The sequence below is a fragment of the Mesoplodon bidens genome (genome assembly GCF_964165515.1).
Source record: "Mesoplodon bidens genome assembly, chromosome: 19".
Taxonomy (NCBI): Eukaryota; Metazoa; Chordata; class Mammalia; order Artiodactyla; family Ziphiidae; genus Mesoplodon; species Mesoplodon bidens.
Genome location: NC_138179.1, coordinates 41249362 through 41269589, shown reverse-complemented (window position 1 = coordinate 41269589; position 20228 = coordinate 41249362). Strand labels below are relative to the sequence as shown.

At 52.4% G+C, this 20228-nt stretch overlaps 1 protein-coding gene across 7 annotated transcripts in view; it reads right to left on the bottom strand.

The window, feature by feature from the left end:
- Positions 1-20228, bottom strand: part of PGS1 (phosphatidylglycerophosphate synthase 1) — a 57040-nt gene that overhangs the window by 34025 nt on the left and 2787 nt on the right. For 6 of the 7 annotated variants that reach the window (XR_014013956.1, XR_014013957.1, XM_081218822.1 and 3 more), the window contains exons 1-2: positions 10911-11068; positions 1951-2140 (exon numbers count right to left, since the gene is read on the bottom strand). Coding sequence is in view for 5 of the 7 variants with exons in the window: in XM_081218822.1 (XP_081074948.1) it covers positions 1951-2140; positions 10911-11050 (330 nt within the window). In the remaining 2 variants the exon portion in view is untranslated. Of the gene's footprint in view, positions 1-1950; positions 2141-10910; positions 11069-20228 lie in introns of those variants that run through there. The other variant, XM_081218826.1, reaches the window with a different exon arrangement.

Below are 20228 nucleotides of genomic sequence, written 5' to 3'. Positions count from 1 at the left end.
TAGCCAGCGTCCTCTCCCTAGACCTGCTCCAGCCATGGGAGGACACCGGACCCCTCACACACGCGGCCAGGCCCCAGAGGAGGTCAAGAGCAGAAAGAAGGGCAGCACCACCCTCAGGGCAAGCTGGCGAGGGCACCGGGGAGGCAGGACACACACACTTGCTGGCTTTCCCACATGGCCCCCACAGCCTGCACCGTCGACGGAGGAAGAGGGGCATCTTGACTAGATAAACACACCAACACACCACTGGGAAAGGCTTATATGCAAGGAACAAATAAAAGAATTTCCTATGTTTGCTGTTGCCTTCGTTTTGTTATTTATTCAGATGGCTGCTTGTGGGGAAAGTGAGTATGAAGACAGGAAAGAGAGGAAAACAAGTAAGGTGTGAGGCAATCAAGTTCGGGCAGCAAAAGTCTATGCAATTGTTTGCCATGGCGCCAGGTCCTCTGGTACAAGCTCAGCTGTCACGAAGGCCTGGGCCCAGGCAGAAACCACGCTGCACTCTCTTCTCAGGGAACACGGGCCACTCTGTCCCAGGAAGAAACACATCCCGCTCCACACAGAACGTGCCGGAGAACCCGCCCATGACTCAGTGCAGAAGGCAGGGAACGGTGGCCTCGGCTTCTTCCTGGCCTGCTGGGCTGAGCCCCTCGCGCGTCCCTCTTGGCTGTCACAGCTCCACCCACCCCGGGCAGGTGTGCCGTGTGGCCTCACCTCCAGGCCAGTGGACCCCCACGTGGAGACTCAGTCCATCCTTCACCCGGAGTTGATTGGGACACTAAGAACCACCTCCTTTGAAAAACCTGTTTCTTCAAGCCAAGCAGAGAACCAAGTAGGAGTAAAGAGCAAACAGCCTCAGCATCAGTTCTACACAAACAAGGACACACAGGAGAGTCAAGCAGGGCAGGGAAGTGAGGGAGAGCATGCGTGCGTGCACACACACGCGCACACGCACACACCATACTGGAATAAGCCAGCCGGAAATTAAGCTAAGAGTGGATCTACAGAACAACAGGGCAAAGGAGAGAAAATGTGCAAGCATTCAAATGAACTAGAGTTTGTTGTGCAGAAAAAGGAACATCTACATATATTTCCTGTTATGTCCCAGCACTTCTCCTGACCGTATCATACCTTAATTCTAACATCACTGAATTAATACAAACTCAGAATTCATGTAACTAAAAATTAATTAGCGTTTAATTACTTCATTCCGATGAGCAGTTTAACCACAAATAACTAGACGTGGCATGAACACCTGACTAATGTATTGAAAGTTGAACCCCCCAAATGCAAAGTTTAGCATCTCTACCAAGAGAGAGAAGGTACAAACTTTAGACAGAGTTACGGAAAAGAACCAGGATCACGAGACCTAAAACCAGACATCCAGACTTTCCAGTTACCTGTAAATACTCTCCACTGAATTGAGAGGCTCCCGGCCACTTCCTACATATCAAATCCCATCCATAGGTCATTATGTCTCCATTTCCTATCGTCTACTTTATGGAGCTACTGTGTGTTGGAGACATTGCCGGGGCAGGAGTGTGCCATGCCCTAACCAGAATGAGGTTCGTTCCCTCCCAGACGTCCTCAGAGGGGACGTGCCTGCTGAGGTCCCCAAGCTCTCACTAACCTCCCGTCTAGCCTACATCTCCAACATGGAACGAAGGGAATTAATCTGTCACAAGAACCAAAACCCAGGACCTGACCCTCAGTGCCCACAAGCTCTGAGCTGCTCCACCTGAGACATCAGCCACCCAGGGGAGCTTCTGATCACGGCTCAACTCAGCCATCTGTGAAGCTGAAACCTAACAGGTGGAACCCACAGGAATAAGCTGAGCAGCCATCAAAAGTTTCTAGAACAGAAGGTGCTTCAGCCCAGGACCTGGCCAACCTTATGCCCCCAAACCTCTAATTCCATGTCTGACTCTCTCTCTCTTAGACACAACTTACCTTCATGAGCTCAAAAAACTCTGCAGGTGAAGAAAGCACCCTGACGTGAGAGCTGGAGACTCCGAACTCTGGAACCAGGTTTCTGATCCACTGGAAGCGATGCACGGCCTCCGGACACAGGCAGCAAGGAGGCGAGGGGACATGGGGGACAGCTGGAGACAGTAGAGGAGCCAACAACAGCCATGGTGGCCTGGGGAAAGAGACATACAAAGGGTCACACTTCTCAAATACTTCCTCACAAGTCTCTCTCAGCTCCTGTGGGCAAATAAGAATTTTTCGGTGGGGGGGGCAAACTTCAGATTTCCTAGACCATCTTAAGTGAGCCCCAGTCAAACTCTGTAAAAGAATTTTTCAGCCCCTACAAGTTGAGCAACTGAAGAATTGCCAAAGCCTATGGATAAACCCCAAACTTTACGCTGACTCCAAACAACTCAAAATTTAGAGCAGCCACAAGTAAACTCAGAAAAGCCATTGCCTGGTTAATGCCCCCAATGAACCCACCCGCAGAAAGCCTCCAAAGGTTGCCTGCAAGGGCAGGTCTAGTCTCAGTCTGGTGAGTACAACCCAGACCCCCGGTTGTCTGACTGATGAGATAAATGGGCTTTTATTCAAGGAAGGACCCAGAAAAAATTAAGTTTTCTCTTTAACACTAGGATACAGAGAGAAAAGCTGGCGCTGGAAGAGGTCACCTCAAGAGGGGCCAGCAGTGACGACAACTGCCCCTTCACCCCTGGACACATTCTCCTCAGAGGTCACACCCTGTCTCTGGCTGGTTCCCGTCCACTGAGGCCAAGACCGCAGTAAACAGTCCCCTGCCCGCTGAGCCTCATCTTTGTCCAGATGACAAGACACCTGTGGGGGCCGGGGGAGGGCAGTGCACACCCAGAGCCCCACACCGACCAGCCCCTCATCTGACTTCCAGCAAAGAGCAGCAGGAAAATCCTTTCCAGCGTGTGACCTTCACCACGGCCTCAAGAGGGACTCTAGGGAAAGGACGCTTAAACACCCCAAGGCCTGAAGGGCCACAAATTCCAGGAAGATGATTTCATTCACTTGCCTCCTGATAAAACACTGAATCTTCCCAGGGTTCCTGAATGTCCCTACACACACGCCAGATGGCCCGCAGCTGTGCTTCCCAGAAAGCCCACCGGGCTGTCACGGCGACTCATTGCCAAGAAAAGTTTAGTCAGCGGGTGGAAGACACCAGGTCTGGACCCTGGGGAGCCAGGGTTCACCATGGGCCTCCGGGCAGAGGTGGGGACCACACTCCCAGGCATCAGCTTGCTACACTTCTCCTCTGGCTTCCGGGTAACAAGCAGCAAATGAAAGGCCTAGACGGGTAAACAAGGGATTGCGGCCTCAATTTCCCCAAAGTGGAGGCCATGCTCCTGCTGTGCTCAAGGCTACCTTCCAGAGGGGAGAGGGAGCGCCTTCAGTCCAACGGAAAACCATGAGAACGGGAAAGGTGCGCAACAATCTATCAACGTGAAGCCGCAAAGGGGGCCTAAAGTCTAACGTTCATTAATTAAACATAGTCTGTTTGAGGAGGAAAACCCCACAGCACTGTAAGATCAACTGATCTCCCAATCTCACAGCACTTATCGCTCAGACCATATAAAAAATATCCAGGGTGTCGCCTGCAACCCAGGCCATGCAGTCAGTCCCCACGCGTTCTTCAGATGAGCCAACAGACTCAGAGCCGCTCCCAAAAAGGAAGATGAGGAAACACCTCTTTGGCACACAGCAACCCAGGAGAGGGCAAGTGCCAACCTGGGCCTCAATCCAAGTGGTCATGTGAGCACCGATGGTGTACGGGGGAGGCACGGCCGGCCTGGGCACCACTGCCCACAAACCTGGTGGCCTCACCAGCGTACACACCTGAAATCATCTAAGAACACAAAAGAAAATGCTAAGGCTAATGAAGGAAAGGTCAAAATATACATACGGTGGATGTGCTTCAAGTGACCAAAAAGGGGAGCTGCTGATGCCTGAGCTGCTGGTGAGGCCTCACAACACCCTCCCTCCAAATGGGCTTTGACCACCCGGTGGGGTTCAGACAGGAAGTGCGGGGGGCCCAGGCGAGGAGAGGTGCGAGCAAAGGGAAGAGGCAGGAACTGCCAAAACCCACCAGCGCCAGAAAAACCCAAGAGGGGCTCAACAGTCAGTCCAGAGAAGACACACAGCGACTGTACGGGGGTCGGGCCCCGCCACCCAGGAGAGGGGCTCGGCAGGACAGGCTTGGCCTTGGGCCACTGCAGGCAGGTCGCGGGCCTGTCGGGCAGCTCTCCTGGGAAGCTTCAGTCCAAGTCCAGATCAGGGCCTCAGTCCAAGATCTGATGAGGGCTTTTTTATGTTGCTTCCTGTTTAACCTGTGTACTGACAGGTTTATTTTTGCTAGAGAGGAGAAGAACTGAAAGCCAATTAGGTTTCAGGGATTCATCGTGGAGGAGACCCAACCCTCGAGGGGTAACCTCACATTCCAAAGAGGAAGGTGCTTGGAAAAGGAGCACAGAGTTTTATAAAGGCCCCACAAGGTCGGCAAAGGTGGGGAGACCACATCCAGACCCCAGACCCTCAAAATCTAACTGCAGCACCTGGGCCGGGGCAGAAGCAGCCAGTCCCCGTGGGAGCCAGCGCAGGGGCCCACGTTCTCCGTGCATCTCAGCCAGATCCCCACGGGGGCGAGTTCCCGCTTTCCATGACGGACGCCTGGGAATCTTCTCAGAAAACACTTCTCCCCGTGCCAGCCACGGCCCCTGCTGCACAGTAATCCCAGCCTCCAGGGGCTGACCACCTGCACAAGCAATTCCCCCCTCCAGGCAGCTGTCCCAGGTCAAAACCCTAACCCCCAAGAGACTGGAGGAGGCAGGGAGCTGTGGTTACTCTACAAAAAAAGCAGGGCTGTCACACTCACCATTTAGAGAACTAAACAAACACACACACAGTTTCCACATCTAGGCCTGCACTCCCCTGAATCATCTCTTTCTAGATAACAACTAGCTCCCATTTCTAGTTATAGGGAGGAGGAAGTGGCAGGGGCCGGGGGGCCAGATAGTAAGGTTCTGCCGCCCTCTCACTCCCTTACTCCGGATTATCAGGGAAGTTTGGAGGACAGAGCTAGGGCCCGGGCAGGGGCGCGCCCTGGTACTCGAACTCAGGCAAGCCTCACTACTTTGCTACAGCCCTCAGCCGGTGGCAGAGGCAGCAACAACAGTGCAAAACAATCCTCAGCCCACAATTCTGAAGGTGAAACTGACAGCATCCTCTCCAAAGGGTGGGCTCCAGCCACCACCCACACAGACACCTGACTCTGGAGAAAGGTTCAGCCAGATGATTTAGGGCTTCTGTGAAATTTGCAGACAAATTCCCTGAGCTGGAGAGTGGGCTGGGCCTAAATGCTGAGGACCCCTGACCTGGGGCCACTCCCTCCACCTGGAGAGGGGCCTGGGGGAATGGGGTGAGAGGATGGGGGGTGACGCTAGGAGAGCACAGTGAGTATGGAGCGGGAGGGCAGTGGGGAAGAGAGGGAAGTTTCTTCCCAGCATCTCTAAAAGGAATCTGTATCTGGACTGCCTTGACCAAGAACAGCATGCAGTAACACTCTTGTCCGTGGTCCGGGGGCCACCATTAAAGCAGGGACAGCAGAAGCCTGCCCTAGACAGGACGATGCACCCACCCTACTCATGAGAGGCACAGGACGGCAGCGGGACTTGAGTTCAGAGTACCAGCCAAACCGAAAGAGCGAGAGCAGAACAGCTGCTGAGAGGCCGCGAACACAGCTATGTGCAAGGGAAGCTTCAGGAAACGGGAGAAGGCATTTCTCCTTTGTGTGCAGAGACAGGAGTCTTCCATTCCACCAAACATTCTGAAGCTGCAAGTGCTCCATGGAAAAACACTGCCACACCTTGCATTCTCCGTTCGTCAGGATGCACAACAGTGCACCTGGAGGTCCAACCGAGCTCTCACGGGGGCAGTGGAGGTGCTACTAAGGAAAGGCAACACCAGAGAATTCCACCTGGGTCTGCACTTCACCTCCACCAGGCCCCGCACAGCTCTCATGGCTTTAGAGGACACAGGTGCTTCTCCCGGGGCTACAGTGGTGTCACCCACCCTATGGGACACGAGGAAGCAGGCCCACCTCCTAGCGTCTTTTCAAAACAGGGTCTGCAGGGCTTTGAAGGAAGAAAACGGTGATGCCGAAGGACTATCTCCTACACTAACCACAAATCCACCGGGTACGGCACAAGAGTTCTGTCCCCTGTACCATGCCAGGGCACTAATTAAGTGTCCTGCACTCAGGGTCATGGTCTAAAGGTCCACGAGCTCTCTGGGGACTATAAGATTCGTAGTACACACTCTGTGGTTTGTATCCCACCCAAATCTGTACAAAACGACGAAAAAAGAAAGCAGGTTTTAAAAGAAACTGAGCTCTCCGGATTGCAATATTTTCAGAAACTACTTTTTAAGAAAAACCCACCCTCCCCCCGTCACACACATTTAAACGTAAAGAGGTGAAGTGATGAGAAAAGACCAAGTCATAACACTTCCTGAAAAAGGCTCGAAAAACTACACGAAAGGACGAGACTTCCTGCAGCCCCAGCAGCAGGCAGCCCTTCCTGACTAACGCAAGACCTAAACCCAAGTAAGGGAAATGAGTGTGAATTCCCGTAGGTCACAGAAGACCAACGGCCGCTGAACTCCCTCAAGTCCAGCACGAGGCCAGGGCTGCCAGCGTGTGGCAACACGCTGACTCTCCTCTTGGCTTGTCCAAAAGAAAGTCGATTACATCGAGGGGCTAGAAACCTAACATATACTTATAACCCACAACACACCTCCACAGCCAAAGGCACCAGGCATAGCCAAGTGCCTGCCGAGAACCCACTCACACGTTCTACTAATCCAAACTGCTGCAACCAGCCTGACTTTCCCGGCAGTGAAAATGACTCGTTTACATTACTCAGCTCACATGTTTACAAGGGAATTATCTATCAGACGGCTTCAATCCCAGGCTAGTTTCTATCTACGAGCACACAGCTGACTGACGAGCCTAATTCAGCAGCAGCAGCAATGTGCTCAGAGGGTACTCAGGTTAATATGAACCTAATAAAGCTACAATTTACAAGTCAGTCAGCTGCAAATCTTATTTTAATTCTCTGCAAGATCAAATTTGAATTATTTGGGCAAATCATGCTTTGATTCTAAATATCCCCCCTCCCACCCATTCTACTGCTATAATACAAGAGGTGGCGCTACTGAACTCTAATGAATAAGGAGGACTGGGTCCCAGCATCAGAAAACTCAGAGAAAAAGTAATTTCTGGAAATCTGGTGGTCCCTCAGAGTAGAAACCACTAAGAAGTTGAATAAGAGTATGTTGAGCTGGCATTACAAGGTAAGGAAACCTAATAAAAAGAACAGTTTGCTGGTTATGTTTCCCTCTTACGCTCAGGAAAGTTAGGACACCCCACCCCCACCCCCACCACCCCCACACACACAAATACACACACACACACACACACATACATACACACACCTAGAATAAAGAAAATAGAACTTGGGTTTCAAAAATAAAGACTTTTCTGCACACATAGCTCAAATTGAAAATAGTTTTAAAAAAAGAAAAAGGAGACCACAGAGAAAGTATTTCCTTGTATGGCAGCAAACTCAGTTAGGAACTAACGCCCTCTTGACACATTTTCCACCAGGTCTCATACGCCAAATAACAAGTCAGTTCTGTGTAGTCTGATGACTCCAAGAAACTACCTGAAGTTTCTGTCTTCCTCGCCTGAGCACCGGACCTGCCCTTCACCTGAACAGAGAGCGCCTCCACTTGGGCCCACCTGGATACTAACGGACATGCCCCGAACTCACCTTATCGGCACCCCCCAAACCTGGTCCTCTTTCTCGCTCCCTGTTTTAGTGAAGCAAGCCACCATCCATGTGGTCACCCAAGTCAGAAACATGACCTACCTCCTCAGCAGCCCCCTACACAACCCCCACCAGAGCTGATTCCAGTCCAGCCCTCTCTTCTCTTCCCACTGTCCATGACTTCATACAAGCCCCACCCCCTCAGGCCTAGACCATTATCAGGAGAAATTGTACAGGGACTCTCAGAGCTTGCCTCGCTCGGTCTCAGCCCAGCTCCTCTCTCCCTCCTGTCCCTCCTCAGTACCCAGCTGGCCCCTGGAAACGGTTTGAGTACCTGTGGCACCTCAGAGCTGCTTTCCACTGCTGCCACCATCAACCTACATCACTCACCATCCTTCCTTGAACACTGGCTCCCCACCCACTTCCTCACCTAGCCTACTCCTACACGCCTCCAAAACACAGCTCCAAGATCATCACCGCCAGGGAGCCTTCTGTGACTTCCAGGCGTGCCTTAGTGCTGCCATGACCTTTCCTACCTTACTTTACTATTGGCTGTTTATGGGTCTGAGCACCATGAAGGTGGGACTATGTATGTTTCCTTGGTACCTAGCACAGCACAGCAGTGCTCCATACACGCATGCTGAATAAGTGAATGAATCCAGCTGTCCATGATAATGAGTCAGATGCCTGCTTAAGAAATAACAGCAGTCTTTCCAAATCACTAATTAGAAGTAATTTTTTTTAATTGATTAATTAATTTATGGCTGCTTTGGGTCTTCGTTGCTGCACGCGGGCTTTCTCTAGTTGCGGTGAGTGGGGGGCTACTCTTCGTTGCGGCGCACGGGCGTCTCATTGCCGTGGCTTCTCTTGTTGCAGCACGGGCTCTAGGTGCACGGGCTCAGCAGTTGTGGCTCACGGGCTCTAGAGCGCAGGTTCAGTAGCCGTGGCGCACGGGTTTAGGTGCCCCGCAGCATGTGGGATCTTTCCGGACCAGGGCTCGAACCCGCGTCCCCTGCATTGGCAGGCAGATACTTAACCACTGCTCCACCGGGGAAGCCCCTAGAAGTAATTTGAAATAGACTTCTCTGTCACTATGGCTGTCTCTATAACTGAAAGGAAACCACTGCAGTAAAGAACTGTTCCCTCTCACCACTCGCCTTGCTAGTCATGAGGATTCACCAGGCACTGAACAGTTGAGTCAGACTGGCAAGCTAAAATCTAAAATAAGGTCATGGCTACACAGAACTATTATCAATGAATCAATGATCAGAGTTACAAGAAACCACATCATTCGGGGAATGAGGAATTGGTTGGTGCAACTGAACAATGGAGAAGAAACGAAAGTCAGCAGCCACTGGAGGTGAGTGGCCATACAGACATGAGTAACCCCAAACACCCAGGCCACAGACAAGCAGAAAAAATCTGCAAACCAAATAAGGCAAAGAAAGGGTCAGAACCCCACAGTACTGTAGTAATACTGCTCAAAACATTTATCCTCTGTCCTAGCATAGGCATCACCTCCAAGGATTATAAGACGCAAATTTCTGACATTTGTGTTTCTATGTCTGTGATTTAACTGAGTTCCTGGTTTAATTTTTGACCCAGAGCCTTAACCAACTTAAGAAGAAATATGGAGCCACAAGTCCTGCATCCACTATCGCTAGTTGCAAAAAAGACTTTTAAGAAGTCAATTTAGACTATCCCCACGGCCACACTGCCCTCCCCCCCCCACAGAAAAACACTCAAGAGAAATGTCTTTCTTAAAAGAATTTGTGGCGATTGCCCCAACAGCCTTTAGTAATCAACGCCAATGTTAAACAGTGATTAATCATGAAGTGCTTTTCTGTATAGTTTAAATACATACAAGGGAAATGACAAAATGGCCTAAACATCTCGTCCTTGAGAACATTTTTTGAAACTTTAAACCAAATTTCTCAGTGGTTTGATACCAGGACGTAGAAGTCATCTGACTCCACTACCCACTGGAATAAACAGGTCTTTGCTAAGCACCCGTTACAGAGAACAGAGGCCACCTCTTCTACACGCCACTCCCACCGGGTTCACTGATGTGAAACTTAAAGCCGTTCTGATCAGTAAGCTTCCAAGAGTTCCGTCCTGGGCTGATTCTATCACAAAAAGTTCCCCTAAGTCAAACCTGAATTTTTGCTGAAAATCTTCCAAAGTAACCCAATAAGAAGCAAGTTCCTTTCCATACCTAGAATCAGCACACATGACTGGACCACAGATCTCTCTACCAAAGGCCAGAGGATCACATCTCACCCTAGTAGCAGATAAAAATCTAAGGCGCAAACTCTGCAAAAAGACGCAGTTCCAAGATTTTTTTTCTCAAGAAACAAGTGTAAGGCCCGAGTCTCTCCAACAAGAAACTATTTGCACATAAGTCTTTTTTTTTTTTTTAAATATTAGCAACAGCAGCAGGCCTCTTAGGTCACCATGTACTTGGCAAATGTTTACTTCGAAAGACCACTGCCTGAACGAACTGCTTCAAAGCCTACTTCACTATTTCCATAACTCACTTCAGTACTTTTCCAGAACACAGGCCCTTTGCAAAGTGTAAAAGGGGTTTCAAGTGGTTCCTCTTCCCTGGCCTGAGTGTTCCTGACTCAGGATTGCTTCACAGCCCTCTCTGGCAGGATGTGAGAAATGCTGCAGGCACAGAATCCCAGCAGGGCTGATTCACTCCCGTCAAGTCACCTCGCTGCTAGGATTACTTAAGGAAAAGACCCCTCCGGACCCAAACAGTGTCTCTCGCGAAGACTCTCCAACACACACACCCCGGAGCCCAAAGCAACGCACGAACTCATCCCCCCGCCCCGGGTGTGCACACACAGCCCCTTCGCTCCAGCGTACGAGTACGGAGGCCGGAGGCCGGGCTCAGCCCCCGCAGCCCCGGGCCGCCCCGACCGACCTCGGGCGGGGTCCCCCTCCCCGGGAAGGGGAGTCCCGGCGGCGAGGCGGGACTGCGGGGGCCGGGCGGGCCCGCGCGCGGGGACACGGAGAGCTCACCGCGACGCCGGGAGCGCGGAATGAGGGTCGGGGCCGGGCGCGCCCTCAGCCCCACCGCTCTCTCACCTCCTGCGCCGGCGGTCCCGGTTCCTGCCGAGTCGGTCGGACAGGCGCCCCAGGAGAGCGGCCAGCCCGGGGCGGCCAGGGAGGAGGCCCAGCAACCGCCTCCAGAACACGGGCCCCGCCGCCGCAGCCGCAGCCGCCATGGAGACTCGCCGCTTCCGCTTCCGGCGCGCGAGAACTTTATTGACAACCGCGCGCGCGGACACGGGCTGCGCGCGGGAGCCTCGAGGGGAGGCGGACCCACCCCGCAGCCTCCGTCTCCCGCCAGGGGGGCGCAGGTGTGCTGCGCGTAGGGGCCAGGCCGTGGAGGAGCAGGGCGTGGGCACCAGCATCCCCTGACTCGGTCTCGATACCGGATGGGGGTGGAAAGTGAGAGACATCACCTGTCAGACCCCACGACCAAGTTCAGGCTGGACCTGACAGGCCGAGCCCCTGCTCGAAGGTGTTAGCTAAGATGTACAGAAGTGGGTGTCCGTTGACTCACCCGGGCGCACTGAGAACGGAAAATCCCCACCAGACCCAGGCGGGACCATCCTTCACCTTGTCAGCCCCGGGCCTGCAGCTCCAGGGCACAGAGCAGCTCACCCAGTCTAGGTGCAGTAAAGACCCCTCCATCCTCCCCATGCACCCAAATGCATACACATGCTGTAACCCGCCCCTGGGAACTACGGCTCCATGGCCAAAGAGGCTGAAGGAGCTCATTCCTACAGCCAAGAACACTTTTTTTGTAGCTGATTTTAAAAGGTAACGGATGACTCTCATTTGTATCACGTGGTTCCTTGGCAGGCTCCACATAGGCTGGGACTTGGAAACTGGAAAAGCTGTAGGAGATAATGGTATCCTACTTATGGCGGGGAGGGGAGGTGTTGTGTGGTTAAAAGGATATGGACACACAGGATACAAAACATTCCGAATTCCGCTTTCAACAAATTACCCGAGGAAATGAATTATTTCCCTACAAGAATGTTCATCTCAGCATTGTTCATATCAAAAGTCTGGAAGCAATCAACACTGGGGAGTTGGTTAAATAATGGTAAATCACTATGTTGGAAGACCATGCATTCATTAAAAAAAACAGTATGTTCGGGCTTCCCTGGTGGCACAGTGGTTGAGAGTCCGCCTGCCAATGCAGGGGACACGGGTTCGTGCCCCAGTCCGGGAAGATCCCACATGCCGCGGAGCGGCTGGGCCCATGAGCCATGGCCGCTGAGCCTGCGCGTCCGGAGCCTGTGCTCCGCAACGGGAGAGGCCACAACAGTGAGAGGCCCAAGTACCGCCAAAAAAAAAAAAAAAAAAGTATGTTCTAGAAGAATGGTTAATGGGAGTTCCCTGGCAGTCCAGTGGTTAGGACTCTGTGCTTTTACTGCCATGGACCTGGGGTTCAATCCCTGGTTGGGGCACTAAGATCTCACAAGCCGATCCTGCAAGCCACGCGGTGTGGCCAAAAAAAAAAAAAAAAAAAGAATGGTTAATGAGGGCTTCCCTGGTGACACAGTGGTTAAGACTCAGCCTGCCAATGCAGGGGACGCGGGTTCGAGCCCTGGTCCGGGAAGATCCCACATGCCGCGGAGCAACTAAGCCCGTGCACCACAACTACTGAGCCTGAGCTCTAGAGCCCGCAAGCCACAACTACTGAGCCCACACACCGCAACTACTGAAGCCCGTGCGCCTAGAGCCTGTGCTCCACAACAAGAGAAGCCACCGCACTGAGTAGCCCGCGCACCACAATGAAGAGTAGCCCCCGTTCGCCACAACTAGAGAAAACCCGTGCACAGCAACAAAGACCCAATGCAGCAAAAATAAAATAAATAAATTTATTTAAAAAAGAATGGTTGGGCTTCCCTGGTGGTGCAGTGGTTGAGAGTCCGCCTGCCGATGCAGGGGACACGGGTTCGTGCCCCGGTCCGGGAAGATCCCACATGCCACGGAGCGGCTAGGCCCGTGAGCCATGGCTGCTGAGCCTACGCGTCCGGAGCCTGTGCTCCGCAACGGGAGAGGCCACAACAGTGAGAGGCCCGCGTACCGCAAAAAAAAAAAAAAAAAAAAAATGGTTAATGAAATTAAGAGTAAAATCCAGATTTCAAAGAGTAGTATAGAGCTTATCCCATTTTGTTAAAAATTTGAGAGTGTGGGTACAGACAGACTGAAACTAAATACACCAAAATGTTAACATTGGTTATTTGGTGCTATTTAAGAGTTTCCAAATTGTTTACAATCAGAAAGTACTTCAGATTTTAATTTTTCCTTTAAGTTCAGATAGCTTTACAAATACAGGGCAGAATTTGATTCAACTCTTCCAAGTTAGAAGTGGTGAATCATCAAATTGCCTAATTTCCAGGAACTAGAATGAAACTATCCCTTGCTTGGTTCCACTTTTGCACCTTGCCTGGCACAGGGTAGTTGCAGGGTCAAGGTGCTGAATGGCTGCACCATGATGCTGGGCAATGAGTACCACGAGGACCACAGGAGCATCCTAACCATCCTGAAAAGAGCTGGCAGCTTCTTTTCGCAATGTGATGCTTTGCTGGGTGAGGTATTGAGACAAACAACCATAGTACCATCCCACTGGGAATTTCTGATCTAAAGTAAACTATAGTAGCACACAGAGATATTGACAGTACCATAAGTTAAACTAAGGAGTATTTACATTAAGTATAAACAGCAGACAATGACCCCAGTCCTTTCTGAAGCCACACACCGAGAGCCTCTGGCCTTCCTGGCTACTTTGAAACACTCAGAGCTACAACCAGAGTGAGGCAATTATGACTTTGCCCTACAACACACACATTTAGAGTTGCAAAAATTTTAAATAATGGTTTTCAGGGATTGAGCAATTTTTTAGATGGTTACATTTTTACATGATGACAGCACACAAACACTGTTTCCTCCAAGAAGTCTCATCTGGGCTAGTTGGGGAGAATAAGTAGAGGAGATAAGTCACGCTCAGCTAACACAGGTGGCCCAGAAAGTCTGCCTGGGAGCACCCCCAAGCTGCTTGGAGGACAGGCAGTCTGGACAGACATGACGACAGCTGCTGGGAGTTCTCAAGTCACACCTTGATGACCCCAGGCGAGAAAGCATCTGTCCTCTGAAACCCCTCGGTGGCTCGGAAGCCCATCCGCTGAGTCCCCCTCATCCTCCTGTCTGCACCCACTGCCTTCTCATTAGTCTGCTTGCTTCTTCCCAAACAGGAGGTGCCAGGGTGAGAATGACAGGGTCGATGGACTGATGACCGAGATCATCCAAACGGAAAAGGAAACCCATTCATGAAAAGGAGAGTTGACGTCAGGGAGTGGTGGGCTGCTGCCCCTGATAGTGGGGCTGCTCTCCCAGGCAGGAAACACCAGGAAATCCTGAGCCAAGGGCCCGTGCCTCACTGCCTGTGATTCACTCCCTGGACCGAAAATCACGCCAGTGTAAGAGGAAGGCCCCTCCTTCCAGAGCTTGCTTTGTGAGCGAGGGTCTTCCAGCAAGCACCCAGAAGAGGACCTGGCACCAGAAGCCGACTCATTCATGCTGGTTTGATAAATGCATGCATGGCAGGAGGTGTGAGCTCTGGAGCCTCCCGGCTGCAGGAGGGAACCGGCCAGTTTGTGCTTTTCCACCAAGGGTGGGGCGACGGTGGTTTGGCCTCCTGGGATTTTACTGACCTGCTGCCACAGATCACTTTGCAAATGTGGCAGCTCACAGAGCCCTCGGTCTCCCCTCAGGCCATCAGCCCTTTTCCTGCCTTCATTCTCCCTGGGATATGCTCTCCCCACTGAGCTGTCACCCTGATCTTTTCCAGCTCTTGATACTCTTCCTCCCCAAAACTAAGACCTAACCCCAGTCCTCCCTGGCATGAGACAGGCTTCTGTTCCCCCAGAGCAGAGAGTGCCAAATGTTGTCTTAAAGGGCTCAGTGGTAAATAGTTCACACGTTGGGGGCCAGTCTCAGTGGCAACTACTCAAGTCTGGTGCAAAAGCCACAAGCAGTAGAAATGAGTGTGGTTGTATTTTCAATAAAACTTTATTTACAAAAGCATCCTGCCAGCCCTGCACCATAGTTTGCCAACATCTGTTTCAGAAAATGGCTTTTCCCTAGGCTGCAGCAGTGGACCTGGCATGGGCCCCACCGGGCTTGTATGGCCCTAAAACATGGAGAGATGAGGTCTTCTGGCACCAGGGACCTGAGAAAGTTGGAGTTGCGGGTTGTGAAGAACAAACTGGCCAAGCACTGAGTTCAAACCAGCAACCTCGCTGGTAGGGGTGGAGAAGCGGTCAAGGTTCTTGCATTTGTCATTTAAACTTTTCAGTGTCAAAAATCTTGTCATCTGCAAAACAAAATACGTATTGCTCAATGGCTCCCTTGCCACAAAGAGGCCCGGGATAATCTGGCATTTCATCAGCAAGAAGTCAGAGCCCAAATTTCTGGAAATGCCTCCTGGGCAGAGCAAGCCAGTTTGCATCTCTGTCCCGGTGAGAGATAAATGCAGCTCTCAGCTTCAGGGGAATCTCAGCCTCTTGTGGTGTGGCAGGCAGCCAGCGCCACCCCAACCAGGAGCTGCAGGCCTCCTTGTGATCCAGCAGCCCAGCCCGTGGGGAGACACGGCGGCCTGTGGCCAGTTATGTCCCAGGGAATCCCAGGCTCCCCGGGAGCCACTTGGGTGGCGGAGGTGAGCTGCTGGGGCGGGGGCGGGGGCTTCCTGGCAAAACCCCACCCTGCCCCACCTTCCTCTGCTTCTCCCTGCCCAGCCCTCACGATGCTTTGAAGCAACAGGCTAGGTGTGCCCCAGGACTGGCACCAGAGTCTCCAGCACGACAAGTCTCCTTGTTGAGATGAGGCCAAATCAGACCAGGCCCCAGCAGGTGGGAGAAGAGGCTCCGGACTCCCAGGCTCAGGCTTGATTTACTTCCAGTCTCCTGGAAGTTAGGAAAGAGACTCAAAGGAAATCCCCCAAAGTCAATTGTCCTTCTTACCCCTTAGCCTAGAGAGGCGGGAAGACAGAAGCCAGGTAGAGTTGCCACATCCATGCCTACAGCTCCTGGCAGGAGGGGAGTGGGGGGAGGGCAGCCATCCTGGGTGGTGGGCTGTGCTGAGCTGGAGAGCCCAGGTCCCATCTAGAGGGCCCACCAGACCTGCCAGATTGTTCCCCAAAAGCCCCCAATTCAAATGTGGATGTGAAATTGCCAGATTTTTAAATGTTGTCTCAAAAATGTTAAATTCTGTACAGGTCAACCAATGCATCTGTGGGCTTCGTTCAGCCTGAAGCTCACCACTTCACAGGCATCTTTTGATCTGTACAAAAAAAAAAAAAAAAAAAAAATGCCCCAGATACCACAGGAGGAAGGGTAACTGTAGAAGGTCACAGTTCATCTGTACCTTTTGCCTTTTGAATGTTGAACCTTGAGGCTGTCCTGCCTGTTCGTGAAACATCTTTTCGCTTTACAAAGTTCCAGAAGTCAGAGGTTGTGCCTGACCCACCTCCCACGGTAGAATGGAGTAGAATATTCCATCTTCTCTGCTCATAGCTGCCTCAGGTTGAGCTCGGAAGCTGGGGACTAAGGCCTTTAGTGGGTGGGAGAGTGAGAAATGAGACAGAAGTGGACAGTGGGAAAGATGCTTGGTGGCGGAGCCCAGGCGCCCTGATGCTGGTGGCGCACCTGTTGCGGACTCTGCTTGCTCCTAGCACCTACAAGGTGGGAGACGTGGGGAGGTGACCTCTCCAGACCTCGGCTTCCCATCACTCTGCACGTGTCCCTTCCTCAGGGGTTCCCTTCAGATGTCCCCCCCTATAGACTGGGTGTCCCCATAATATGCTCACACAGCCCCTGAGACTTCTCCTGCAGAGTACTTGGCACAGTCAAAATTAATTAATCATGACATCAACTGTGGGAGAACCTTGTACTTCTGGAAAGAGTCTAAGCTCCATGAGGGCCCAGAGTGATAAATTCCAAGCACCCAGACCAGTCTCTGACACATAGCAGGTGCTCAAAAGTTACCTCTTAAAGAAATGGATGAATGGGGACTTCCCTGGCAGTCCAGTATTTAAGACTCCACGCTTTCAATGCTGGGGACACGGGTTCGATCCCTGGTCAGGCAACTAAGATCCCCCATGTCGTGGGGCATTGTCAAAAAAAAAAAAAAAAAAAAAGGAATGAATGAACGAATGGTTTTGTAAAGTAAGTCTTGCAGGAGCAAGAAGCGACTCTGAGTAGGTCCACTTACCCCAGAAATCTGGACTGCCACCAGCATTTTGTTTATAATTATCGGGGTCTTATGAAATCCTGGGCAGGGGGCAGTTCATGTACCCAGGTGAAGACACTCTGAACTCCACTCATGTGAGGCCAGGTGAGTGCAGCAGGGGCAAGAGGCAAGGTGGAAAGCAAGGGACTCGGAGAGCCAGCCCCCAGTGTCATACCTTAGAATCTCACCTCTGTCCCTCCTGGAGACTCCCACCTCCCACTCCTTCCGAGCCACTTCTCTGCCATCCCGGCTGGTTCCGGGCCTTGGGAGCCTGAGAGAGGATACATCACATCCCTTTGAACTTGTCCAAGAATCAGTGCGTGCCACTGTGTGCTTCAAATTCAGAGGAGCCAGGGACCTTCCTAGGGGTGTCACACACCTTGATGGGGGACTCAGGAGGCTTTCGTGGCAACCCTGCCACTGCAGGGAGCCTGAGTGCAGGCCCAGGAGGTCAGTTCAGATGCTGCGTGCACACCCGGGGAGAAAGGATGAGCAACACCTGACCCAAGAGGCTGGTAGGTTGAGGGCTGCCCACTGCCGTGCTCCAGCAGCCAGCCCATCTGGCTACTGTGGGGCAAGCCGGACCCTTGCATCCACCTGGCCCCCCACCCATCCTGGCTCTCCAAGGACATCTGGAGCCCAGGAGCCTGCCTCCATCCTCACCCCCCTGCCGGCTCTCCCTCTCGGGGCACTGCCACTTCAGCTCCAGGCGCAGGGCCAGGCCTCATTTGCATTACAGCCCAGATGGTTCACCACAGCCTCGCTTCCCAGAACTGCCCGCTACCCCGGTGTCTGTTCCCGGGCGCAGGAAAGGGCACGGGTGCGTGCACAGTGGCCGCTTCAGAGCAAACAGAGACTATTCCCATCCCAGCTCAGGACAGAGCAGGGTTGGTTCGTTTGGGGTCAGGGGAGATAACTGGCTAGATGCTAACGCCCCTCCTTTTCTACCCCCGACTCGGAACTTGGAACAGATGTGGATTCTTCTTCGAGCCGGTGGAAGAAACTTCTCTCCCCTCCCAGATACCCCACACACACTTCGTACTCTCCAGGCCCTCCTAGAGTCACCCTCCCACCCCCTACCCCCTACCCCTTACTCCCTCTGTGGGTGGAGGACTGGGGCCCCGGGGCAGGGGTCTGAGCTCAGACCCAGCCCGAGTGCCAGAAGGGAGAGGAATCTGAGAAGGCAGGGTGGGTAAGTGGGTGGGTTGGTAAAGTGTTTTCTTTCCCTCCCTCGGCACTTTTTCTGGGAAATGCCAGAGGCCAGCTGGGCCTGGAATGTCAGAAGGAACTCCTCCACTGCTCGCAGACATCTGAGCCATAAACCTTTTCATTAGCTCTGCCGCCCCTCCCGGCAGAAACAAAGCCCTGCAAACTGGAATGGCTCTTCCGGCTGCGGGCCATTGTCCAGGCCTCCCCCGCCCGCCCCTCAGGATTGTCTAAAGCAGGAAAGAGGGAGGTCGGGGTCAGCCTGGGATGCGACCCTCGGACCTTTCCTCCTGCACAGGAAAGGTCAGCCCTGCCATTGCCCTGCGGCCAGCAGTCCTGGTGGGCAGGGGCTTCAGCTAAGAGGGGCTAAGATGCCCAAGGAAGCCCAGCCCTGGGAGAGACTCACTGGGGCAGCGAGGGGCAGGGCTTCCAAGAGGTCAAGTGAGACACTCCCCGCATCTTCTCCAAATTGTCCAAGAGAAAGGGGGGCAGGAGAGGAGAGACCTCATTGCCTCCTGCCTATTTCCTGTAACCATCAGCACTAGCCTAGAAGCTCCAGAGGGAAGGAACCACAGTCTTTTCCCCACCATTGTATCCCCAGGCTTCCCCAACTAACTGGCATGTAGTAGAAGCACAATCAACGTGGGATAAGTAATATCAGGCCACCGGGCAGTTGAACCCAGGGTGCCTCCATCTCTATCTGCTGTAGGAAGCCCATCAGTCTTGAGACAGAGGGAGGCCTTGGGCTTGGTGTTGAGCAACTCCTGTGGTCTGAGGCCAGTCTCCTAACCCATCTGGCTGCAAAGCCACCAAACAGAACAATGGCACCATTAGTGCCCACGCCCAGGCTGGCCCCCGGAGGCTATGGAGATCATGTGTGCAAGGATGGGACCTTGTGATCACCAAGACGTGCCAGAGCTTCCTGTGACCACCCCACAGGCACCAGCATTCCCATCTAAGAGGCTTGGGCAAGAGCTCATCATCTGTCACACACCATGAGTAAGTGAAGCCCCATGGGCCGCTGAAACCGCTGTGTACTTCCCCTCCATCATGAATGAATGTCTTTATTATCTTTATGACCAAGCACCTTTGCCTGGAAACGGGATTCTGACTTCATAAGAAATTCTGCAAAGGGAGAGATTCTGAAAAGGCAGGAGGCTCCTAAATCCCTTAGCCAGGGAAACAGCGTGGAGGGGCAGAGGGGCCAGACCTGGATGACGGTTTCTCACCCCTACCCATCCCCAGCAGACAGGGAAAGTGCCTTAGGTCAGGTCTGCCCTGGTCTGGGCATCTCTCTTGCCTGGAAGAAGGTGTCTGGGAGTGTGCCCTGTATTGCCTCGATCTCTCCTCCCTGACTTTTCCAGCAAAGTTTGAGTCTTCACTCCCTTTGTCTTCTGATTAGCAGGCCTAATATTCTCCACCAACCACACAGGGGCTTCTATACCCTCCTTCCCAGCTAAACAGCCGCCCTTGAGCCCTTCAGGAAAAAACCAAAAGCTACTCGAGAAGAAAGCAGTCAGTAGTATCTAAAAATGAAGGAAAACAGAAGTCAACACAATCCCTTATTTAAAGAGCCATTGAGCACTTTCTATGTACCAGTTTCTAGGCTTCCATAGGAAAAAAAAAAATCAACTATAGTCCTTTTCCTCTAGGTTATCAGTGGATGAGTAGGGCATGTTTTTCAGCATAGAAAGAGCTGGAAGTTTAGACTGATCTCTGCCAAATTTCAGAGGAAAAGTGGAAATCAGCCAAGGTGTGAAAGGTAGTTCCACCCAGAGGGAAGCAAACATGCAAAGACCCAGGCCTGGGGAACGTTTTGGACACAGCCTGGAGCTCCATGTAGCTGGAGCTTGAAGTGTCAGTGGGGCAGAGGCAGCTGATGAAGCTGAG